The 26,356-nt window shown below is 49.4% G+C and overlaps 2 protein-coding genes across 4 annotated transcripts in view; both read right to left on the bottom strand.

Moving 5' to 3' along the window:
• The window catches only part of ARF1 (ADP ribosylation factor 1), a 442,994-nt gene that overhangs the window by 166,589 nt on the left and 250,049 nt on the right, over positions 1-26,356 (bottom strand). The gene's annotated exons all lie outside the window — the stretch shown is intronic.
• SNAP47 (synaptosome associated protein 47) overlaps positions 21,439-26,356 on the bottom strand; it is a 43,550-nt gene continuing 38,632 nt past the window's right edge. For 2 of the 3 annotated variants that reach the window (XM_060197414.1, XM_007535070.3), the window contains one exon: positions 21,439-26,128. In XM_060197414.1, the coding sequence (XP_060053397.1) occupies positions 25,982-26,128 (147 nt within the window). In that variant the 3' untranslated portion in view covers positions 21,439-25,981. The remainder of the gene's footprint in view (positions 26,129-26,356) is intronic. The other variant, XR_009551509.1, reaches the window with a different exon arrangement.

Genomic DNA, 26,356 nt, shown 5'->3' with positions numbered 1-26,356 from the left:
CATCTATAAAAGTTAACCTGACATGGTGAGGCCCTGGGGGCAATGGTAAAATTTAAAAATTAAACAGAAGGTACTGAGGTTGATAATGGAGGAAATTGGGTGTGCGTGGGTTTGAAAGAAAGTAATATTTGGAAATCTGTGCCCTGTATTTCTTGATATGAAGCCACTGTTGTGTTAGCAGAGTAGCTCAGCAGAAGCATGCTGGGCCCATGAAGCCACTGTCTTCCTCCCTCTTGTCATTCTCCCCTCTCCCCTTCACTAAGACTTCCTGCCTGTGGTGTTCCACTGCTCTAGCAAACTCCACCTCCTCTTCCTCCTCCTTCTCTTCTTTTTTCTAGATGGAGGATGAGAGGGAAAACACACACACACACACACACACACACACACACACACACACCACAGTGCTACTCCACTGGTAGTAAAGGTGACGATTTCGCATGGTGCTCCCATGTGGTGGCTGGGGGCTCTAACTGGATCTTTGCCCATAGTAAAGTATGTGCTCTATAGGAAGCTATCTCCTGCTCCTGTCTTTTATAGGCATTTCTATTAATTTCCCTTCCTTCATTGGTGTGTGTGTGTGTGTTTTGTTGTGCAATCTGGAAATGGAACCCAGGTTCTCATGCATGTGCATTACCACTGAGCTACCTCTCCAGCCAAACCTTTTCTCTTTTCAGAATGAGAGAGCTCAAAGCACCACTCGAGTACCTGCCTTCTCCTTGCTGCTCCCATGTAGTGCCAGACACCAGACCTTCACACGGGAGGATGACACCCTACCACAGAGTCATTTCTCCAGCCTCTGCTTATTCATTAATATGTGTCAAGTGTGTTCATAATTGTTCAGTGGGAAATTTTTATGATGACTGCTTTTCAGTCTCTAGCACTTTGAACATTGTCAGCTTGATCTTTATCGTCTTTACCTTTTCAATTTAGGTGCTGAGGATAGGACCCAGGGTTTCATACACGTGCAGGGTGTGGGGATGCAGTTGAGAAGTTTCCTAGTTCTTACTGTAAGCCTTAATTTTGGACCATGTCCTGTGTATTTGGAGTGCTTATGAGACTCTGGTTCCCACTTAAATTTTCTTCTTTCACAGCTAGTCACTCTGCTTAGGCTCAGAAAGCATATCCTGGCTCCCTCTTGGTGAATTGCAGTACAACAGCAGTGTAGTTTCCCAAGTCTCTGCAGGGCAATTCACTTCATGTTTCCCAGATGACAGGACTCCAGATGGGGAGAGAAGAGGTGCTTCACCATGTGTTGGGATTGGCTGCCCTGTCCTTCCTGCAAGGGGGTGTGGAAATCAAAGAACATTAGTTCTCCACCAGGGTGAGTTACCAGGGCCTGTTTGGTAATGTCTGGATACATTTTCAATGATCAACATTGGGAGTGTGCTTCTAGAACCCAGTGGGTTATGCAGGGATGCTGTTAGACATTCTGCACTATACAGGGCAACCTTCTGGAACAAGAACTTTCCACCTCAAAAGGCCAACAGTGCTGAGGTTGTGATATTTTGGCTCACCTATGCTTACGGGGACCACCGTACTGTGGGGGAAGGGATTGAAAGACAGCTTTCCGCAGATGAACTTGGCTTCTGCAGGCCTTATTGGGTGTACTTGCCTGGGGAACAGGCAGGGTTGTGAGGTTTCTGTCATGGTGGCCCACACTTTCCTGGCTCTTTGCCTTGTCTTAGGACTGGTATATGTGTGGGGAAGGTCATTTCCAGGTCACAGGCATCTCTAACTTCACGTTGGACCAAAGGAGGAAAGAAACACTCAGGGAAACTCCCTTCTGGGCCATTCTTTGAGTCCTGAGGTCTCTAACTTTCTCCCCTTTTAGAATCTTCTGTTGTTGGCTTGTGGCATTGTGACCAGTGGGAAGAATAAAATAAAGTATGTTAGCCATTCTTGTTTAAACCTTAAGGCATGATAAGTTCTTTATAGCCGTTTAATTTTTTCTTCTCCCAGCTGAGTTTGCTTTCTCCAAATTGCTATTTTCAACTTGATGGATTTGGTGTTTATTTTTCATGTCAGAGACTTTCCTCAGATGTCTGGTATTCCTTTGTCTCCTACTTGAAATTAAGACTGTTGGAATAAAAAGTGATTGGAAACTCTAGGGTGTGGACACGGCTTGTTTATACTTTGAGCTTCCCAGTGAGAGAACTGGCTGAGTCATGGGGAGTTGCTGATGTCAGTATCTTCTGGACATCACTCTTGGTCTTGTCAACTTCTCTGGAGTTTCCCTGACTCCTTCCTGAATGGCAGGGGGTTACTGCAGGGTTCTGACAACTCAGGTATAAAGTGATTGTGCTTTTTAACATTTTGCTGTAAATGGGTATAAGAGAGAAAGATGGACACAGAGAGCAAGAGTAAATGAATGAGCAGAAGACCTAAGCAGTGCTCAGTTATTTTATGTCTACCCTACTGAGGAGTAAACCCAAGGCTTCATATATACAGGACTCAGTGTTGTACTAGTAAATTTTTGCACCAGCCCTTTTTTCAACATTCTTTGTAAATTCTTGATAAAATTCTCACCAGATACATGATCTGTAAATATCAAATATCTCCTCATGGCAGTTGAGCTTTTTTTTTTTTTAGTTTGTTAAATGCATTTTATGACACACAGAATCTTTTTCATTTTGAAGAAGTCCAATATATTTTCTTTAGCCATTTGTGGTTTTGGTATTACATCTAAGAAACCATTGCTAATGCAAGGTGATGAAAAGGTATTCTTGTCTTTTATTCCAAGTGTCACATCATTTTAGTTATTGAGCTAAGTGTTTGTGCATGGTGTGAAGTTGGGCTTTAACTTCATTCTTTCACAGGTGACTGGCTAGCTACTTGTTTTAGCGAAATCTATTGAAAAGACTGTTAATAATTTTTCCACCAACTGTCTTGAAATCCTTGTCAAAAACAATTGACCATAAATACAAGGATTTATTTTTGTACTCTATTCTATTGGTGTGTATCCCTGTGCTTATGCCAAATCACATTGTCGTGGTTACTAACTATAGTCTAAGTTTACAATCACAAAATGTAAATCCTTTTTCTTCAAGATTGCTTTGGATAGTTCAAGTTTTTTTCCTTATCTATTCTAGGATATTCTTGCTAATTTATACAGGAAATTCAGCTGAAATTTTGGTAAATATTACAATGCATCTGTAGATCAATGTGGAGAGTACTATTCCATCTGTTATGGATTGGCTTGTTTCCCAATAGATATGTTAAAGTCCTAATCCCAGTTTAGTTAGGAAGTGACTTTATTTGGAAATAGGGTCATTGCAGATATAATTAAAGTTAAGGTGGGGACTGAGCGGTGGCACCCGGCTAAGCACACATAGTACTAAGCACAAGGACCCACACAAGGATCTGGGTTTGAGGCCCTGGCTCCCTACCTGCAGAGATGATGCTTCACAAGTGGCAAAGCAAGTCTGCAGATGTCTGTCTTTCTCTCTCCCTCTCTGTGTTCCCCTCCACTCTCCATTTCTCTCTGTCCTATCCAATAAAAAAAATAATAATAATAAAATGGAAAAAATGGCTGTCAGGAGCAGTGGATTTGTAGTGCTGGCACTGAGCCCCAGCAATAACCCTGGAGGCAAAAATAAAAGTTAAGATGAAGTAAAGCTGGAATAGGGTGGAACCTTAATCCAATATAACTTTCTAGAAGAAGAGAGGGTCACAAAGGAAGAGGACTACCATGTGAAGAAAAAAGAGATGCACAGCAGAGGCAGTCAGGAGTGATGCATCCACAAGCCAAGGATTGCTAGCGGCCATCACAAGTTAGGAAGGAGATTTGGGGTGGATGCTCCGCCAGGGTCCTCTCCGGGAACCACCCCTGCTGACTCCTTGATTTCAGACTTCTTATCATCAGGACTGTGAGAAAAATAATTTCTGTCTTAAGTCACTAAGTAGATGGTAATTACTACGGAAGTTCTAGGAAACTCACAGTCTTTCATAACAAGAGTGGGTGGCTGTGAAATCCAAAATCTAGAGGGCACACAGCAGCCCAGAGGCTCTGGAAAGCAGAGACATTGCAGTCGTCATCTGAAATCTGCAGGGCAAGCTAGCAGACTGGGATCTCAGGCAGAAAGCATTCTTCTGCCAGAGAAGTCAGGGTCTTTTGTTCTTTAGGCTTTCAAGTGACTGGATGGTACCCACTCTCACCAATGGTAATTGCCTTAAACTCAACTGATAATAAATGCTAATAATTTCTACAGACTAATCTTCACAGCAGCATCTGAACAAAGAATCAGATACCATGACTGAGCCCACTGACACATATTGGTCCCCCCCCAAGGTTATCACTGGGGCTCAGTGCCAGCCTACAAACACACTGCTCCTGGTTGCCATTTTTTTCCATTTTTTCCCATTGGATAGGACAGAGAGAAATTGAGAGAGCAGAGGGTGGAAGAAAGGGAGAGAGAAAGACAGACACCTATAGACCTGCTTCACCAGTCATGAAGCATCCCCCCTGCAGGTAGGGAGTGGAGACTCGAACCTTGTGTTGGTCTTTGTTCTTAGTACTATGTGTGCTTAATACTATGTGCACTTAACCAGATGCACCACCAACCAGCCCCCCTAAAATTAATCGTGACAGTCTTGTTCACTTGACATCTGAAAATATCAGAACTGTACTTAATCTCTAAATAAACACAACAATGAAGCCATACTTCCAACATAATACTTCGAGCCCAACTGACAGTGCACCAACCCTTATCCCAGGAGAGGCTGCAGAGTCCTTGGAGGATGGTCCCTCTGCCCTTGACACCTTATAACACCAAGTTCATAACAGATTCAAAAAAACACTCAGTAACAACTACCCTAGTTTTAGCAGAGGCTGCACGGTCATAACAGGCACCCTCAATGTGTGTTTTCTTTATCCTCATCATTTACCTAAGCTGATCATGGTTCTTTCTGTACCTCCTGGGGTAATTCAAACTTCCACTCCTCAAGGTCTGGATCATTATTAATCCTGGCTGTATTAGATGTTGTAGCTTTCCATGGACCTTAATTGTGCAGGGCATGGTAATCCTGAGTGAGACGGTTAAGATTCTCCCGGAGAACAGACTTACCCCTCCTTACCTCCATTATAGTAATCAGGATCAATCACCTGGGCCTGCACAGTGACTCCCTTTTTCTGCAGTTGAATCAGAATTGTGAGAAGCCAGACTAGCTGGGTGGCAATCTTTAACTTCCAGCTCAATGGCATCATTGTTGTGTCTCCTCGTGGAAGCATCCCACCCTGTGGAACTCGGACCTCTAGGCCAGGATTAGGAAACTAATACAGTTTTAACAATCTTAAGTCTGATTCATGAACATGAATGCCTTCTCACTTACTTAGATCTCTGACAGTTTTCTTATTTAGATCTTTAATTTCTTTTAAGAGTCCTAACATATTTTGCATTTTTGGGTCCATTTCTCCATAGGCTTTTTATTCCTTTTGATACTATTGTGAGTTGAGTTTGTTTCCCAATTTTCACTTTTTGAATTATTTGCTCTCAGTGTATGTACATAAATACAACAGATTTCTGTACAAGTGTTATGCTCTATTGCTGACTTATTGCACAACGAGTTATATACCTTTTACTATAACAATTTTAGTGGATTTCTAAGGATTTTTTTTCAATATACAAAGTCCAACCACCTGCAAATGTACGTCATTCTATTCCATTCCAAACTGGATGAAAATTTAATTTTCTTCATTTCTTTCCTCAGCTAATTTTGAATAAAAGTGTTAAGAGCAAATATCATTGACTTATTCTTTATTCCTAAGAAGAAAGAGTCTAGTCTGTAATTTTTAGCCATGATATTAGCTGTAGGCTTTTCCTGATATTCTTTTTCAAGTTGAGGTAGTTCCTTTGTTGAGTGTAAATTATTTTAAGCCATGAAAGGGTGTTACATTTTGCCAATTTTTTTTTGAAAAAAAAGTTATTATCTATGAGATAATCGTGGGGTTTTGGTCTTAGTTTTATTAACGTGTTAGTTAATTTTTAGATGTTAGCCCATCCTTGAATCTCTGGGTCAAATTCCACTTGATCATGGTATAGAATCCTCTTAAGGTGTTGCTGAGGGCTGGGAAATTGACTTTGTGGGGTGGGCACCAGCTATGCATGCCTGAGGCCCTGGGTTCAGTCTTCTGCAACCACAGGATATGAAGGAGTGGTACTCTAGTCCCTCTCTCTCTCCCTCTCTCATATATGTATATATATATATATATATATATATATATATATATATATATATATATATATATGTAATTTTAAAATCCTGTGTAGCTAAATTCAGTTTTATGCCATTTTGGATTTCTGCATTTTTGTCATAAGAATTAACAGCTTTAGCTGATTTTTGTATCAGGGAAATATTAATCTCAGAGACTAAGTTGAGAAGTGTTTCCCCCTCTTCTATTATTAATATTATTATTGGAAGTTTGTGAAGTGTTGAGATTTAATGTCTCTTTAAATGTCTGGTAGAATTTACTATTAAAGTCATCTGAGCTTGGGTGTTTATAAGTGAGAAATTTCTAAATTACTAATTCAGTGTTTTGTAGGGGTGTTCAACTTTTGTGTTTCTTCTTGAGTCATTTTTAAGCATTTGTCCAAGTTATCTCATTTGTTGGTATAGTTATTCTTGGTTGCTTTTATAATCTTCTTTATTTCATTAGGGTTGGTGATGATGATTCTGTTTCCATTCCCAAGTCTAGAATTTTGAGTCTTCTCTCTTTGTTTTGGTCAATCTAACTAAGTCAGTCTAATTCTTTAAGGTTTGGAGCTGAGGAATTGCATACATGGAAGTCTGAATTTCCCTATTGAGAAGAGACTTCAGGAGGCAGGAGAAGATTTAGGGTTTCTTCCCAGAGAGGGACGGCCCCCACCGCCTCGGCCTGGGCTGCTTGGAGCAGGGATCCAGCTACCCAGGAGAGAGAGGGAAATTTCTGCCTGGGCTGCTTGGAGCAGGGATCCAGCTACCCAGGAGAGAGAGGGTACTTTCTGCCATATTTAGGATTCTCTATCATGTGTGGAACTTGCTACTGAAGCGTACACACACACACTCATGCTTGGGATGGCCCTACTACACACTCAGAGAAATACCGCAGCACCCCCAGCCCACCATCCCCATAGCCGAGAAATACCAGACTTGACAAGGTTCTTGGAAACCACTCTCCTCCTCCTCCTCAAAGAAATGGCCACCCACAATGTGGGAGAAGACTCACTCCAAACTCTGTGCCCTGTGCTCTGGAGGTACGGGGACTTCTCAGGTCAGAGATGGGCTAAGTGGGAGCAGGCAGCACCCACCTGCCGGGGTGCTAACCACTGGACACCTTCCAACCATACCACTGCTCCTGCTGAAGCCCCCAGGCTTCTTGGTGGCACAGAATGGCTGCCACAGCCAGAGCAGGCGAGCAGAGGTGGGGTTGGCTTAACCCACACCTCCCTTACAACATCCCCAGCCCCTTCTCCCCATGGTCTCAGTTTCCCATCTGGTGAGACCTCCTGGTGGCTTGGACTCCAAGGTCTCTCTAAACCAGGATGGGCTTCTGAAGTCTGCTCCAGTGCTCACTGTGGTGGATCCTGCCCAAGAGGCCACTCTCAGGTATACACAGGGACAGGGCCTCAGAGGGGACACTCATGGGGACAGAGGCACAGACAACCAGTGTCTGTGTGGGAGGAGATGCTGTATGTATCATGACCACCCGGCAGACTTTGAGAGAGTCAGTACATGCATCTGCCCACACAGGTGGGTGGTATTGTTTCTGCAGAACAGAAGAATATTAACAAATTGTCATATAGGGTTCTACCATAAGCCTGAGGAAGGCCTGAAGTCCTAGGACAGGCTTGGAGGGGGTGGGGGTTCTAGCAAAGACTTGGGCCCCAGCAGGTCCTCTGGATGGAGTCTGGCCCCTCACCTGGGTCCTGTGGTGAGCTCAGGAAGGCCGGGCCCTGGCCAGGTGAGAGCAGATCGGTTCCTAGGCTGCCTTCCATGGAGGAGTAGGGTCAGCCAGAGGCTTCAGGGGCCGCCACCCACGGGGAGGGGCTGCTTCCCAGCCACGGCATCCCCGGAATGTTCTCTGAATCCAGCTCCCACTCCAGGTCAACCACACACCCCAGCTCTGGGTGGGTGGGCTGTGGGGAGCCTGCCATAGGGTGAGGCCTGCTCCCCTCTGTCATTGCTGCCCCACGGCCTCCCAGGGCAGAGCAGGGCAGGTATATGACCATGGATGGGCCCCCATCCATATATATACCCACTGTGCACATGGGGGAAGCAGGAACAAGCCCGCTGAGCAAGCTGCTCCCCTTCACAGATGCCAGTGACCTCAGTAGCCCAGATGAAAGCAGCCCCATTCACCAAGATGCTGCTACACTCTACTCATCCAGTGTGGACCTGCGAGTGGATTTGCTGAATGCAGCTGCTGGCTGGAAGGTCAGCATAGTTTATTGGTGGACACTGTCAGATTCTCCGGAAAAGGAGAGTCTACAAGCCTGTAGACTCTCCTCAATACATTGCCAAAAGGTTTCTATAAGAACCCAAGCTCCTCTGCACACTTAATTTGCTCACAAAGCCATTTCACAACAGCAAAGTGAACACTGGTTTTCACCATTTATTTACTTACTTAAAATTTTTTGTTATCTTTACTTATTGGATAGAGACAGAAGTCAAGAGATAAGGGGAGATAGGGAGAGAGAGAGATATCTACAGCCCTGCTTCACCACTCCTGAAGCTTTCCCCTGCAAGTGAGGCCTGGGGCCTCGAACCCAGGTCCTTGCACATTGTAATGTGTGCACACAACCAGGTGTGCCACCACCCAGCCTTTATTTGTTTGTTTGTTTATTTATTTATTTATTTATTTTCAGAGAAGGGGAAGGCCCTAGCACCAAAGCTTCTCTCAATGCGGTGGGAGCCAGACTTGAACCTGGGTCGCTCACAGAGCAAAACAGTGCACTATCCAAACACACTGTTTTGTTGGCATTTTATTGTTTTTAAATCTTTGCCCCACTTACTTCAGAGTCTGTCACTGTGGTTTGCACCTGCCAGAAAGAATAGTTTTTTTTAAATACTTCTATAAATTTACATTTCATAAGTGAAGAGATGAAAGACAACTACCAGATGGTTTCACTCATATGGGAAACCTAGAGATTGGATACACATGAACTTGAATTAAAAAAAAAAAAACCCAAAGCAAGCAAACCATTTCTAAGACTTGTGAGAACTATGGTGGTTATCACTGGGAGGTAGAAGGTGGGGATACAGAACTTTGGTGGTGGGTGTGGTGTGGGACTATCTACACTGTAATATTACAATTGTGTAACATACTGTTAGTAACAAATAAAAAAATTTAAAAATAAATTTACATTTCAAGTGGTTGAAGAAAAAATATTCTCTTTAAAAATATTTATTTCATGTAGGAAAGTTTCATATGAGACAAAGAAGCCAGAGGACCAGTCTGGTACATGTGAGCCCAGGGATCAAACCAGGAGCCTCAGGTATACAAGTCTGATGCTCTTCCAGTTGAGTTATTTTCCCAGACACGCACCCACACAAAATTCTTTTTTTTAAAAAAAAATTTTTATTTATTTATTATTGGATAGGGACAGAGAGAAATTGAGAGGGGAGGGAGAGGTAGAGAGGAGAAGAGATAGAGAGACACCTGCAGTCCTGCCTCACCACTCGTGAAGCTTTCCCCCTGCAGGTGGGGACCAGGGGCTTGAACCTGGTTCCTTGTGCACTGTATTGTGCGCACTTAACCAGGTGCACCATCACCTGGCCCCTAATAAAATTCTTTCTGGCACATTTTCCCATTCTGTTCGTCCTTTCTCTCCTGGGCATCACAGCCCCAGAGTGCCTATGGCCCCATAGCCTGCTGCTATTCTCCCAGTTCCTGTTTGCCAAATGCTGCCACAGGGACTGGCCACTTTCTGTGAAACCACCTGATGCCAGGCTGGCAGGCCAGCATCCAAGGGGTTCCTCACTGCCCTAGCCCTGTGCCCTGTGTGGGGCTGGTCTGAGATTCCCTGTGCTCACTCTTAAGCTTTGGCTGGCTGGGTGGAGGGGTGCAGCAGGGTAGGCTTGGGCCAGGCATTCCCTGTCAGCTACACCTGCAGCCAGTTTGGCAGGCTCTGCTATGCACAGGACAGGTTCCTGTCCGTTGGATGCAGCCCACTGCCAGGCCTTTCTCTTGGTGTCATACCTACCCATTTGCCCATGTGGGCTCCAGCTGAACCTCTGACTCAGAGGCCAACAGGAAGTGTCTGCCCGGTGACAGACCCAGGTTAGTGCAAATGGCATGGGCCTAGTACCAAACCAATCAATCTAATCTCTGCCCTTCCCTCAGAATCTGGACCCAGAATGGGGGCCTGGACATCTCCCTCCAGCTCAAAAGTCCCTGTCAGCCCTAAATCATTAACAGGCCCTGGGCAGCCCCTGGCTCTTACTGTATCCTAGTCCTCAAACCCAGTCCTTTCCTTAGCCAAACGAGAAGCCCCACTGAACTGGCATCCCATCCTCACTCAGCCTCTGGGCCCTTACCCCTATGGGGTTCCCTGTGTCCCTCGGAAGACCTATGAGAGATCACGCCACTCCAGTTGAGCTGCTGGGCCAGCCCACAGGACTGTGAGAGCCAAGACTAGTGTGTTGTCCCAAGCCACCAATTTGGGGCTGGTGTGTGACCCAGAGGACACTTGCTGGCACCGTGTGAGGCAGTAGTTCGTTTGAGGAGTTCTCGGGCACAGCACATATGGGTCTGAACTTGGTGTGCTGGGCCCTAGGCCAAAGGGATGGGTCGCTGGTCACATTCCCCACACCACAGCTCTCATTCTGCCCACAAACAACCATAAGCGGCTGGCCTTCCAGCCTCTAAAGCCTGTGTCTCCTGAGAACAGAGTGGGGAGGGTGCCTCACTCCTTGCCTGGCTCACAGGCAGCAGATGGGCCTGCCCTGAGGCCCATGGTTCCAGGTGAAGGGAGCATGTGACATGCACACCTGGAGATGTCTTGGCCCCACTAAGGACAGGCCTGGGCAGTGACAGGAGCCTCAGCTGCAGCCCTGTGAACCTGGGCCTCAGTTTCCCCTACTGAGATAGAGAGGCTGGCGTGAGCAGGGCGGTGGCTGTTCTTCCCCAGGAGCCGCCCTCTGCAGCTGGTTCCCATTAGAGCCCTCAGCTCCCCTCAGTGAAGGGATGTGTCAGGCAAATGGGGAAACCTGATCCGTCCCTCGGCCCACATTCCTCCTCAACCCGGACCCTCACTCTCCCCCGGCTCCCAGGGTGGAGCTCCTGGGAAGAAGCCGGGCTGAGGCCAGCGTCAGGAGAGCGACTTGGAGAGCTGCCTCTAGGGTCTGGCCTCTGGGCACTGGCTTTTGGCTGCAACTCAGAGGGGTGGGGGCTGCTTGCTTGGATTCCAGACCCACATGTCTCTGATCCCTGGGCCCTGAGAGACCAATGATGGGAAGGAAGCTGCCCCAGGATCCCAGCAGTCCATCTCTCCCCGCCAAATCTGCAACTCCTGCCCCACACCCCCCAGCCCTGGAGTAGTCACTTGTCCAGGAGACCTGAGCTCAAATGACCAGGACAACACCCCCCCCCCCCCCAACACACACACCTGTGGTCCACATCTCATGCCACCACAGGCTTCCTGGTGAATGGGATAGAGAAGGCCTGACCTCCAGACAGGCTGGTCCATAGGCTGTGCCAGGACTACAGCCATACATGCCACATGCCATGTGCAAGCTGTGTGGATGCACAGCTCTTGCCACTCTGAACCTTATTGGGTGCTGAGAAGGTCCTGGTACTCAGCCCCTGCTTGGTCCTGGGGACAGTGTGGCTGACACAAGACAAGTCCCTCCAAGGATCAGAGGCCTCAGCCCATTCACTGCCAGAGCCTTTTACTTGACACTTTCACCTGAGCTGTTCCACCTCTCTGTGCTGCTCCACCTCACTGGGCTGATCTACCTCACTGGGCTGCTCCACCTCACTGGGCTGATCTACCTCACTGGGCTGCTCCACCTCACTGGGCTGATCTACCTCACTGGGCTGCTCCACCTCACTGGGCTGATCTACCTCACTGGGCTGCTCCACCTCACTGGGCTGATCTACCTCACTGGGCTGCTCCACCTCACTGGGCTGTTGTACCTCACTGGGCAGCTCCACCTCACTGGGCTGATCTACCTCACTGGGCTGCTCCACCTCACTGGGATGATCTACCTCACTGTGAGGGCTGGTCCATCTCACTGGGCTGGTGGACCTCACTGGGCTGTTCTACCTCATAGGTCTACTACACCTCATTGGGCTGCTCCACCTCTCTGGATTGTTTCACCTCACCTGGGCTGCCAATGAGGCCCAATGTCATTGGAGTAGGATTCTCCACCTCACTCGTAAGTGCTTTTAGATTAAGTCTCATAGTTCGATTTTGTATTCCATTCACTGGCTGTGACACACACCAGGGTGTAAACAGACAGATCTCTGATGGTGTGAGTCCTAGAGACCCCAGCAGGACTGGGTGCTGCACCTGCTCTGCAGGACCCTGGGCCCCACGCTGGCTCTGCCCAAGGTCTGATTTCTCTGGAAGTAGCTATTCCAGTGTACCTGGCTGTGTCTGTCTGTCTGGAGCTGCCACACCTGATTTGGCCTCAGGTTCCAGTTTTCTCCCTTCTCAGCCTTTGAGGGCTGGACAGGTGAGACAGGAGCCACACCTGAACTTCCAAGATCCAAGAAGCAGCAGGGTCCCCTTCTCGGACAGGAAAGGACCGAGAGATGAAAGGATGATACAGCCACACAGCCAAGACTGCTGCTTGACCCCCACCTTTCCCCATCCCAAGAAAGGGCAGAGATAAGGGAGTAGCCAAACATGTGCCCTCACCCTCCTCGGTGGACCTTCACCAATGCCCCAGACCATCTTCAGCCCTAAAAGGACAGCCCACAATGGTCCAACAGTGCCCGCTGCAAATGCCCTTCACCTAGGCCACCACAGCCATTGAGCACAGGCTGAGCCTCAGGCAGGAGCCTTTCACTCACAGGAGCAACCTACACCAGACATTTCCAGCCATAAATATGACTCGGGGGTTTCCTGTGCGGAGGTTTCTCAGTCTCAGGTGTGGTGTGTGACACGGGGGCCTGATTGTCACTATGTCAGCATCATGATGTCTCTTAGCTTTTATACCTAATTCCAGCAGATGTCTCAATCCTTTCCCTCAGTTTTCTTCCTTATACCTAACCGATTTCCCAAAGTTTTCTGTAGTCTTTTTGGAAGATACCTGATTCTCCAGGTTTGTTGTTTTCATGTGTGTTGCATGTGGTGGAGCCTGTGTGCATTTGTCTGCATGTATGTGTACATGTCTCTGCATTTGAGTACACACACTCTATATACATCTGCCCAGTTACATCTGAGTTGCTGGGGGAAAGATCAGCCCCAGAACAACCCTTCAACCATGTTCTTGTCATGGGTCAGTGCAGCCCCAGAGACCTGTGTGGGAGAAGCATGCTTCTGTGGAGTGGCTGACACTGAAGACTGGGACACAGACTCTCTCTCTCTCTCTCTGTCTTTCGTCCAGTTCTATGGAAAAGGGGCTTACTTGGCAAAATGCTGACTATTCACAAACATCACACAACAGTGCATGGTGGCCAGGGTTTTTCTGGAGACGCATTTAGCACTGGCTTCCAGACTCACACATTCATCACGCTGGGAATTCAGAAAGTTGTCTGAACATAACCTCTCTTTCCTTCAATAGACTGAAAAATAATAGAAGAAAAAAAAAACTAGCATCCTTGCATTTAAATCTCCTTATCCTTTGAAAGTGTCACAGCTCCCGGGGCAAATACGCCTGCTGAAGTCATTTCCTCAGGACCAGTTAGGCCTGTGGAAGTTGTGGTTGGCAATGCCACCAGTGAGATAAAAATTGCAACTGAGGTTAGGGAGAGCTCAGCTTGTTAGAGCACTAAATGTGTGCCTGAGCCCCAGAGGTGGGAGGTTCAATTCAAGGCACTGCCTTACACCTGAGCTAATCAGTGCTCTGCCCCAAACAAACAAACAAATCCTTAAACTATAACCAAGTGCCAGGGGCTCAAGCCTCCAGTGCCCACCTGCAAAGGAGGAAGCTTCATAAGCCGTGCAACAGTGTTGCGGGCATCTCTCTCCCAGTCCCTTCCCCCTCTCTAGTTCTTTCCTTATCATTAAACAATTACAGTTGAGGAACAGTCTCATCAAACTTGCTTTTAGCAATGGAACAAATACAATCAGTCTGTCTGACACTATGTTTCCATGGTTCTATTTACAAGGCTATTTGGATGTACCTGCAAACACAGCAACAGCGAGAACAGGATTGACTGTTCAAATTCAGCTACAATTTATTTTGCTCCTTGTACAGTTATTCCATGTTTTGTTCAGAGAGGGAGCTGGAGAGGCGGGGGTCAGGGAACTACAGAGAACCTTGGGTGGTACAACTCTTGTCCTTCCAATAGAGGGTCTTGGAAGAGTCTGGAAGGGTCTGGTGCTCCGTATCTCAGGGCTGAGGGCTGAGGACTGGGCAGCGTGGACTGCCCTGGTTTGCAAGCAGAGTCCTGTATCCTGACAAGCTCCCCTGGGATTGGAAGTTCCAAGCGACAGCTGTGGAAGCCCCTAGAACAGGATGAAACAGCACTGACTTCCTGACTAGGGGAGAGGAGGTGATGGCAGCTTCTCCAGGAACTGGCTGTGACATGTGCTGAGAGGCCACTGGGAGCCACGTGAGGCGTTGGTGGGTCTGTCCTTGAGCCATTCTTGAAATCTGATGCACAATCAGGAAATGTTTAGAGGAGGAGAATGAGAACTGCCAGCACCACCCAAGTGTCACTCAAGAGGAAGGCTTGTGTCAGGGGAAAGGGCCCTGTGCTGGTGGGGAGCCAGCCCCCCATAAACTACCTGCATGCAGCACACACTAGCATCTGGCATGGACAGAAGTGTGGTCACACTTGGACTCCAAGGTGTACCACAGAGTTCCAGCCCCCTGACAGACCCAATGTGCAGCCCAGGCAGTGCTGGAGTCACATGACACAGCCCGTCACCATCCCCTCCACTGCTTGGTTGAGAGCATCACCTCTCCTCATCCAGATGATCACAATGTATAACAGAAGCAGACGCTGAGGAGCAGAGGCTTGAGAGCCATCCCCAGGGAGCTCTGCCCACAGGACGAGTTTGGCACTCCGCACCCTTGCACAGCATGCATGCCCTGTGCCAGGCTCCTGTCCACTGCAGCCCAGCACACCCCTGTACACATGTGCACACTCACATATGCCAACTCTCAGCACAGACACACACACACAGTCAACAGACATGCATGTTGTCAGCGTCACCCCATGTGAACATCGTACATCCAAACAACTCATTCAAAACCATGCACGTACACTCTGTGCACACCTCCCCCCCTCCACATATCATGCATACCTCCCTGCCCTTATAATCCACCCTTGCTAGCTGCACAATGCTGGGAGGGTCCAAATTCTGTGTCACCTCAGAGTGAGGCACAGTTGAACCCTGTCCTTCAGGCCCTGAGAAGGTTTCAGGGGCTCAAGAGATTTTGTGGGACCAGAATAGCTGAAGAATGCCAACAGGCAGAAGGAACCCGGAGAGGCCGGCCCTCCATCTGGGGACATAGCAGGATTTGGACCTGGGTGGAGGGAGGACACCTCTGTGATGGGGACAGGGACGGCGAACGCAGGGGACATCTCCCAGTAGCTTAATCTGTTCTGAAAGTGGAAGGGATGGGGGTGCTGAGTTCTTTCTTTAGGAGAGATCTCTTCAGAGATTGTCAGGGTCGGGGAGCAAAGGATCCAACCCTCAGGATCCAACCCCACTTGTCCTGTGTTGTGTCTCCACACAGCTCTGGGAACAACAGCAGTGGCAGCACCTAGTGAACTGCAGGGCAGAACTCTCTCCCACTGACTGGTCCATTCCGGGGGTGGAGCAAGCTGTGTCCAAGGACAATGCCAGGCAAGTGTCCCCTGGCCAAACCCAGTTCTGGAGTTGGAAGGAGAAGAGGCTTACCCTACACAGGGCTCCCTCCTGGCCCTTGTGACCAAGGCCTAATGGCCTTGAGGGTAAGACAAAGACTAGAAATCTAGTCAGAAAGTCGGACACTCAGAGAGGGACCAGGAGCCCCAGAGTTGGTCAGTGCCTTCCCATGGGGTTGAAGGTGGCTTACAGACAAATTCTTTGCTGCAAGGACTCAGAGTTGCAAGCAGGCAACTTTTTTCATCTCAGATACCCTTTCTAGATCATTCTCTCAGGGTTTCTCCCTGTCTCCTCAACTGAGCCCTGAAGGTTGTATCCTTTGCTCCCCCACCCTGACAATCTCTGAAGAGATCTCTCCTAAAGAAAGAACTCAGCACCCCCATCCCTTCCACTTTCAGAACAGATTAAGCTACTGGGAGATGTCCCCTGCGTTCACCGTCCCTGTCCCCATCACAGAGGTGTCCTCCCTCCACCCAGGTCCAAATCCTGCTATGTCCCCAGATGGAGGGCCGGCCTCTCCGGGTTCCTTCTGCCTGTTGGCATTCTTCAGCTATTCTGGTCCCACAAAAATCTCTTGAGCCCCTGAAACCTTCTCAGGGCCTGAAGGACAGGGTTCAACTGTGCCTCACTCTGAGGTGACACAGAATTTGGACCCTCCCAGCATTGTGCAGCTAGCAAGGGTGGATTATAAACTGGGGCTCGGTCTGTATTTCATTTTTTATCAGACTCTAAACATGAGGAAATCATTACGTCTTGAAGGAGGAGGTATCGTTTCCAAATCTAAGCACAGCTTGTTGTTTTGGAACCTTCTCCTTTGAAAATCACAGACAGCCGATCCTGACAGGCATGCTTTCTTCTGAAACAGCAGGCGTGTTCATTTATTTATTCAGGCCATGTGTGCGCGTGGGGATGGCAACTGGAGATAAACATCTGCTTTTGGTGAGAGCCTATGATTTGGTCAAGCCCAGCTCACAGTGACTTCCGTTGTATAGACGCCAAGAGTGGTCCTCCCCTCTTTTCTCCAGCCCCCCCACCCCCCAGCCTCTGCTGTCCCTGCCTCACCCACTGTCCCACAAGGCACCAACTCACCATTGGCCAAGCTGGAACCTTCAAGGTTTTGGGCAATCAAATAAAGGGGGAGACCTCGCCTAGACTGTGATGCAGCCACGTGTCTGCCTCAGCCTTGTGGCCCTGGGCAGCCACAGCCTTGCCCTGTGTCTGGTGCCACCTGAGTGCCATGCCTAGTTCTTGTGGGCACAGAGTCCACTCAGTGTCCTCTCTCTCTGAGGAGTTGGGGCGGTGGGGCCTGGTCTCTGCTTCCCCTGCCAGGCTGCTTCAGTGTCTGCGCCCCTCCTTGTGTGGGTCCTGAAGCCCTGGTGCAAAAGGGAGAGAGAAGACTTAGTCCTGAGGGCCCGAGGGTAGAGCCCACTGTCCTGTGGCTCGCAGATGCTGGCTATGTCTGCAAAGGCTTGCAGGCCCCAGACATGCCAGACTCATTCTGTACAGGGTGACATAAGAGGAGGACAACACCCTCTTCCGAGACCTGGGGTACCTTCTGGCAGGAAGGCCTATTTCCTCCCAGGGGCTGAAGAGATTTTGTGGCCCCAAAGGGAGACCCCAGCTCTGGGAGGGCCCAGTTTGTCTCAACCCAAATGCCCACCACACATTTGCTGCCTCTGTGAATGCACAGCTGTCCCCAGAACCTCAGCTCAGTACTGACTGGATGATGCAGGGCAGGGACTCAGTAGGTTGGATGGGATTCTAGAGCTGTGCCCTGGAGCAGAGGGATAGTATGTGTGTGGGCAGGGCCTGATGGCCTATGGCCCTCTCTACGCAGGACTCTCTCCAGTGACTGCCCTCTGAGAGCCACTGCTCAAGACAGGCTGGTGGAGGGGGTCACAGGTGAGGAATGTGGGGGGTTCTTCAGGAGTTCAGAGTCACCAGCTTATGGCCAAGGAGTAAACAGAACCTCAGCTACATGGGCAGAGAAAGTGGGAACCGTCACGTGACCCAGGTGAGGACTCAGCCTGGTTTCTGGCCTCTGGCCTTCAGAACCTAGAAGGCATTTCTGTGGTTTCAAGCACACCCTGCCTGTGGCTCTACATCTTGGCAACCTCAGGTAACACCGATTCTGTCACCAGGCAGCTGGCCCCGCCATGACAAAGACTTAAAAATGTGGAAGCGGCTTTGGAAGTAGGTCACATTGAGAAGCTTGAGCGATTGGGAAGCACATAGAAGTGAAAGTGCAGATGGCTCCCATTTCTGCCGGGGTGATTTTTCCGGCCGTGCTGCTCCAACTGCACCTCCCTCCCCCCATACTCCTGCGCCTGTTCCCCATGAGGGCGAGCCAGCTGGCGAGCAGGGTGGTCTGTGAACTTGCAGTTTTGAGACGGGGCACGAGCAGGTGTGTCTACATGGCTGTCGCCACCTCCAGAGTCTGCAGTCGCTGACCCACAACAGTGTCCCTTATCCTCATGTGGTCCTCTTCTTCTTCTAGCGTTTGCCCTTCTTCCGTAGCCAGTCCACAGCGTCAGGTTGAGCCTGATGTAAAGTTTCGAGACCTCCTTTGAATCTGGAGAGGTGGCAGTCGTTGACTATGTGGGTCATAGTCTGTCTGTAGCCGCAGGGGCAGTTCGGGTCGTCTCTGGCTCCCCAGCGAAGGAACATAGCGGCGCACCGGCTCTCCTGGTCCTCTCCTGGCAGGTCACAAGCAGAGGGGACAGAGGGCCAAGGGGCTCCATGCAGACTCTGGGCAGGGGGAAGAGGTCGTACCCTCAACAAAGACAGGGCAGATGGGGTCCCTTGGGTCTTCTTGGGGGGTTACAGGAGTGGGGTGAGTGACTCACAGAGTGAAGCTGTCTGGAAGCAGAAAGCAGGGACCCCCTGAGGGGCTGTTCAGAATCCCACATGGGGGACAGTTGATTGGTCCCCACATTCAGAACCTAAAGGCCCTTCCTTGCATTTGAAAATGCAGCCTGAGGGCCACACAGCTGTGTGCGAAGGCGTGTGCTGTCGTTTAGCTTCCACACTGGAAGCCAGGCCGCTGGGCCTCCATACCCCCTCTTGAGGTCATCTGCTCCTAAGCCTCCAAACAAGGGTCAGGGCACCGGCTCTGAAGGGTAGGACAGCCGGGTAGTGGAAGGAGGAGGCCGTAAGGACAGTGGCTCTGAGGCTTTCTGGATACATCCTTAAGATGCCCTCAGATCCCTGCCCACACTCACCATGCTACTCACCCAGCTTGACACACCTGCGCCCTCACAATGGCCACCAGGCCCGTCCTCATTCTAGGAAGCGCTCTTCCCCAGCCTCCAAGCAGAGCAGGCCTGCACAGCCTCCTCGGGGCTTCAGAGCTCGCTGGCAAGGAGCCCAGGTCTGCCTCTCCCTGGGAATACCCCACTGTGGGCAGTTTGTCCCAACAGTCTCTGCTGTCCAGCGCCCAGAGGCTATAGAACAGGACTCAAAGGCAGACCGCAGCACTTAGTCATTTTTTTTTTTTTGCCTCCAGGGTTATTGTTGGGGCTCAGTGCCTACACCACAAATCCACTACTCCTGGAGGCCAGTTTTTCCCCCCTTTTGTTGCCCTTGCTGTTGTAGCCCTGCTATAGTTATTATTGTTGTTGTTGATGTCATTTGTTGTTGGATAGGACAGAGAGAAATGGAGAGAGGAGGGGAAGACAGAGAGAGGGAGAGAAAGATAGACACCCGCAGACCTGCTTCACCGCCTGTGAAGCAACTCCCCTGCAGGTGGGGAGCCGGGGGCTTGAACGGGGTTCCTTACGCTGGTCCTTGTGCTTTGCGCCACGTGCCCAAGTGTGCTTAACCTGCTGCACTACTGCCTGACCCCCTGTAGTCACTTCTAAGAGTCAGAGGGTCAAAGCCCTCTGCCTGAGCACTATTCCTTTGCATCCCACAAATGGGGAGGGAGGGAGTGACTGATGGCTACAAGGATGTGGGTGGCCTCCAGACAGCACATGGTGGGCCCCATGCTCAGATTGGCTCCTGCTGGAAGGACAGAGGGATTCAGCAGAAAGCTCCCCCAGCACGGCAGTTCAGACAATGACCAGAGGGATTGTGGGGCATAGGTGTGGCTCAAATTTTCCTCCTCCACAGGGTGAGGGAATGGGGCAGAGTGGGAACAGGAGATGGTGAGCAAAATCTGAAGGCCCCTGAGGAAATGGATGCTGCCTCAGCCTCGGGGAAGAAGGTGCTGGAAGGTCAACTTGGTGTGACGTGGTGTCCTGCCACTGCTCCAGGTCACGTGTGTCCACACCTGCAAACAGAAACCTCTGGCCCTGTGCCATGTGACTATCCCAGGCTGGCCAGTGGCCCTGCCCTCCGAGTCCACACCTTTCCTGCTCTGTCCTGCCACCCGCTTCTTCTGAGGAAGCCCTTCAGGGAAGCAGGACCACCCTCGCCTTCTGACGAATTGGAGGAGCGGCCCTGTGGCTTTTCACTTTCAAAATGAATCAGGGAAAATTACCTCTCGTCAAACCTGCTGCCGTGCCAAGTTTCCAAAGGGGTGCCAAAACGCTTGAAATATTATGTGGATGTGGAAATCAGTTACAAATGTGAATGCTGACGGCAATTTGCATGTCTTTCAAGTTTTCCTCAAACCCCGGGCTAATGATGAACGGGCAGCGCTGAGTGGGTGGGGACCCCTCACAGGTGAGGGTGGGCTCCCCGAGCTGCCCCCAGAGGGCACTGCATCAGACCCAGAGCCTTACCCGATAGCAGGGATTAAAAAGGTCTGAAGGTGTGATGAAGTTTTGTTTTTTCCTCTGCCTCTGAAATTTCTGAAATGTGTGTTGATTTGGTCTCCAGAGAAATATTTCATGGAACCAACACCTGCCAGCTCCTATCTTGCTCCCTTCCTTCTCAGGAAATCTCCCCCTTAGAAGGAACAGGGCTGTATTGTATGTCCTGGTTGTGGTCCTGGGTTCCACAAGCCTAAGCTAAGCTAAGGGCTCAGGTCATCACATTGAGTTTGGGGCTGGGGAGGAAAATAAGTCACCTTCTAGAATATGTGACCTGGACATGGCTCCCTCCCCCCTCCCCCCCCCCAGCACCCATTGTGAAGCCTGAGGCCTGTACTGGAAGGTGTTGGAATGTTCAAATTCAGGGGCTGGGTGGTGGCACATCTGGTTAAGCACACATAGTATAAAGAGCAAGGATGAGCGCACAGATCTGGGTTTGAGCCTCGGTCCCCACCTGCAGGGGGGTCGCTTCACGAGTGGCGAAGCAGGTCTGCAGGTGCCTATCTCTCTCTCTCCCTCTCCTTCTCCCCCTTCTCTCTCAAGTTCTCTCTGTCCTACCCAATAAAATGGCGAAAAAAATGGCCACCAGGAGCAGTGGATTCATAGTGCTGGCACTGAGATCCCGCCAAGTGATAATCCTGGAGGTGAAAAAAAAAAAATTGAATGAAAGGAAACCAAAACACGGAAATAGATCATGACACATGACACACACACAGAACTCTCATTTCACAGGTGATTTTATTGGAAAACAGAAAGTCCACCTGCTCTCTGGTCCAGGCTGCCTTTATGCAAAGAGCACAGGAGACCCTATGACTCAAAGGACAAAATAATAACCCCTGCCTGGCTGTGGGTGGAAAAAGTACTCCCTGCCTCAAACATCAGAGGAGCCGGAGTTGCAGATGGAAGGTCAGAGCAGTTTCCCTTCAGCTCAGTGATGGTGTCACACTCGCATGATTTGCTGCATCTGTGGACTGTGATGGGCTGAGCGTAGCGCCAACAGCAGGATGGCCTGCTCAGAGGCCATCCCAGCACTCACAGGTCCAATCAGGCCTGGCAGTTGTTGGTGCAGGAGTACTGTTCAAGGAAACGCCATGACACACATGCAGATCAAATGGGAGAGTCAGGACACATTCCATCGACAGAGTGAAAAAACACGGGAGACACGCGGCCTGACGCACAGAGCGAGGCTGAGGGGCAGGTAGAGTCAGAGCATCTGGGGAAGCTGGTGGGGTGGAGCTGGTGGGCGTTTTTAGTGGGCTCTTGGCAATTTTGTCTGTCTTAGAGACTACCAGCTGGGCAAACAGGTAGAAGTGCTTGGTATTCAACTGAATCCCAAGATGGGATTTTCTTCTCCTTTTGGCTCTAAGGTTATCCGGTTAAAAACAAAAACAGCTAATTCTAGATTAAGGTTAAAAAAATAGTGAGAAGAGTCATTTGCTCTTTAAAATCATGCACAAGGGGCTGAGGGATGGTGCACCTGGTTGAGCGCACATGTTACTATGCACAAGGACCCTGGTTCAAGCCCTAGGTCTGTCACCTATAAGGGGGATGTCCTGTGTACAATGAAACAGTGCTGCAGGTCCCTCCTTCTCCTTTGACCTCTCCCACTCCTCTGCTCAATTTCTTTCTGTTCTATAAGAAAAAGGAAAAAAAAATCATACTCAGCTTTCCAAGTACAAAGTCTGTCCATTTAAATTATTTCTGGAAGAAAAATAATCCAGTAATGGTACCACCCCTTGGGGCCTGCATTCCTTCATGCTTGATTATGCTTCCTTAGGTGACAAGAGAGTGAGCCCTGTGCTATGGGCCCCTGAGTGTGGACATCAGTGCCCTACAGTTTTCAGACCAAGCAGATGCCCCTGGCTGTGGAGGCTGAGCTGAGAGCACTGAGCCCCACGGCCCCAGGCTTCGCCTGTGGCTCTCCTCTGCCTGCTCCTTAGAAACACTTGAGGAATGTGTAAGCCACACAGAAGACTCTGGCTAAGTGTGAATGTGTGTGTAGTTTTGCTTTGAGTTCCTTGCCTGAACCACGCACACCATAGCTCCACCTCTGGGAGCCTGCTCCTCTGGCTAGTCCCGAGAGCAGTGAAGCCTCTGGGCGCAGCGTGAATTCTCAACAGCTGACCTGCAGATGCAAGAGTTTCTCTCCCCCTCCCCTGGCATCCAGAGTGAGAGCAGGGGCTGCACTGGGCTCAGGCCTCAGGCCTCCTGGAACGGGCCTAAGCTCTGAAAGCCCAACCCCTGTGTTACAGTAAAGGCCAGAGCAATGGCTTTCACGCCTGTGTGAGAATAAAGAGCTGTGAAGGGCCAAGCCCATTTCTCACTTTAGAGGTTGGTGAATACAAACCAAATAAGGCAAATGTATTCCTGGATATGACTTACCAAAAATGAAAAAAAGCAGGAATGGCAAAGACCCTCAGGAAGGCTGCTTTCTAGAAGGGCTATAACCTCCCCCGCCTTCCTGGAGTAGGCTGGGTGACCCAAGGTGACCTCAAAATCATACCCACCTGAACCTCAAAGTGTGACTAATGTGGTGGAAATGGGAATGGGGTCTTTGCGAATGTTACCAAGGCAAAGACTGAGGTAAGAAGACCATGATGTGGGTGGACCCTGGCTTCAGTGGCAGCTACCTCCTAGCCCCTCAGCACTGCTCAGCTCTGGCATATGGTGGTGAGCAGAGGTGGGGGAGGCCTATCATACAACTCTGGAGTCTCAGGCACAAAAAGTCTTTTTGCATAAACATTGTGCTAGCTCCCCTGTCCACAGATGTTCTTCAATAGAAAGGAGAGAGAGCAAGAGAGGAGAAGGGAGATGGCCACTGAAGTGATGCAGCCATCAAGAAGCCAGCCAGGGACACCAGGGCCATAGCAGGGAGAGGGAAGAAGGACGCTCCCCTGGAGCCTCTGAAGGAAGCCCTGCTATCCAGACCTGGCCTCAGACCTCTAGTCTCCATCACTGTCAGAGAACATACTCCTTTTATCATCATCATGATTGTGACCATTGTCCCCACTGACTGAAAAGCCAGTATAATTCCTGCTCCATCATTCTGGGAACGACTGGGACTCAGACGGCAACACCCTTCAAGGTGAAGGCAAGTCTACAGTCTCTCAGACCCAGTTCAGAGTGGGATGGAGGTGGTCCAGGTGAGAGGGGAGGGGCCGCCCACCTGTTTTCCCTCTCCTAATGTGTCCTTCATGCTCCCCATTTCCCTTCTGGAGACCAACTTACCAAGATACCTAGAACCAAACAAAAAGCAGCACTAACACTGTCTTAAAAATATCCAGTGCGGGGCCCAAGTTCGGGAATCCTTGGATTCCCACACAAACATGATGGGACTAGACCTCCAGTGGATCCCTCTCTCAGCACCACCGCACCACCACTAGTCTTCCATCAGGAACATCATCAAAAACCCTCTTGCAGGCCCTCCCAGGACCTTGCCCTCACCATAGAGCAGCTATGGTAGGGACTGCCCCAGTCTCCAAAGGGAGCCTGGGGTATCCTGCCCTGCCTCTCCAGGAAGGTTGGTCCTGAAATGAGTGCAGCTTGCAATGTTCCCAGCTGTGACCATGAAGAACTTAGAGGTCAGACTCGGTGTTAAACAGAAATATACATGGGCCCTGGGACACGTGGATGGAGGTAAATAGTTAATTTTATCTACAGAATATTTTCAAGAATGGGAGCTACTCTCTGCCCATATCCAACTTTCTAGCCCTTTGTTCTTTACTCTGACACCATTTTCTCAGACAATGTTTTTATCCAACTTCATGCCAGCTATCAAACTTAGGCAGGGACTACCATAGACACGGGCCCTTGGACTTCCTAGTTTTCCTCCACCCTGGGATTCTGGATCTCATCTGCTCTGTTCCTTCGTTTTGGTTCCTGTTCATTAACCATTTTATCTCACTTTATGTCCTGCCACCTTCCAGACACCAAGTTGCAGACACTACCATGATCACATCCTGGCTTCTCTGGGCAGACGACCGACCTCACCAGTGTGTCCTGGAACCCCCACCTCTCCAGAGCTCTACCCTACTAGGGAAAGACAGAAACAAGCTGAGGGTATGGATTGATCAGTCAATGCTCAAGACCAGTGGAGAAGCAATTATAGAAGTCAGACCTTCCACCTTCTGCGCCCTATAAAGAATTTTGGTCAATATTCCCAGAGGGATAAAGAATAGGAAAGCTTCCAATGGAGAGGGTGGGATACGAGACTCTGGTGGTGGGAGTTTTATGGAATTGTACTACTCTCATTCCACAATCTTGCTGATCACTATTAAATCACTAATACTTAAAAAAGTAATAATAAATGTAAAAGAAAATACCTAGTGCTGGGGAGACAGCACAATAATTCTGTAAAAGATTTCATTTCTGATGCTCTGAGGTCCTAGGTTCAATCTCCAGCATGATTATAAGCCAGACCTGAGCAGGGCTCTGGTCTCTCTATATCGCTTTCACTAAAATAAATATTAGAAACACACACACCCTTAAAAAAAATACCATAACTCTGGGGAAGCGGAGCTCTAGGATAAAGTCTATTACATCTTGAAAAAAAAAAAAAAAAACCCGTAACATTAGCACTTCTCTTTTGTTTTGGGTTAGAGCTGGGCATTCGAAACAAAAAGCTTTTAACACAAGTGCAACCTGTACTGTTTTATGTGACACTGGAAAGTGGGCAGTGGGAGACTATTTCAGGCGCTTACAGAATGACCCAGTGGTGTGCCAGACTCTTGGCTTCAGTTAGAGACTGATGAAACAATTTAAAGTAACTGTCCAGGAAGAAAAAGGGGAACAAAGTAGAAGTCTGAGGTCCATGCAGGGAGACTCGGGCTTGCTGTGCTTGTGTCATAGGTGCTGACACCACAGGGCACTTGGAAACCAGCGGAGTTCTTTCGCAAACTCTTAATTGTCCCTTTATGTTGGGTAAGAATGGAGGAGGGATGGAAATGTAGTTTGTTTGAGGCACAATTTCTGGGGTTACGGTTGTACAAACAGTTGCTGAGCTGAGGCAGCCTTTGTGCTGCTGGGGTTGGCTGACAGGGCCCTGACTCCTCCAAACCCGTGGTCTGCAGGCAGCATCTCCTCCTGTGAGGAGACCTCTCTGGCATCACGACCACCCCCCTTCCCACCGCTCTCCTGCTGAGGCCACCTCCTGGCCTTGCACTCACTTTCCAGGTCCTGTCTCAGGGAGCATGCAGGGGCTGAGAATGGCCTACTGGGAAGTGGTTCTGTCCACAGCGGTCACCTCGGTGTCTTCCAGTTCACCTACGTCATTCTTTTCATTCGCCGGTTATGCTTGTCGATGGTTAATGTCGTCCGGTCCACAGCTGTGGTGATGCCATCCAGGGCCTCATCCTGCCTCTCCAGCTCTGTCTCAGCATCCAAGGCGAGGCTCTTCAGCTTCCTCAGGATCTGTGGGAGCAGCACACACCCAAGAGTCTGACATTCTGAAAGGCTCAGAAATGTGCACTCTTTCTTTCCACTATTCTTTATTTTTAATTAAAAAAATTTTTTTTTTATTCCCACCAGGGCTGTGGCTAGGACTTGGTGCCTGCACAACAAATCCACTACTCCTGGTGGCCATTTTCCCCTTCTTCTTCTTCTTCTTCTTTTTTTTTTTTTAAATGACAGGACAGAATT

This window comes from Erinaceus europaeus, chromosome 9 (assembly GCF_950295315.1).
Source record: "Erinaceus europaeus chromosome 9, mEriEur2.1, whole genome shotgun sequence".
In the NCBI taxonomy this organism is placed as follows: Eukaryota; Metazoa; Chordata; class Mammalia; order Eulipotyphla; family Erinaceidae; genus Erinaceus; species Erinaceus europaeus.
This window is presented reverse-complemented; position numbering and strand designations above follow the sequence as displayed.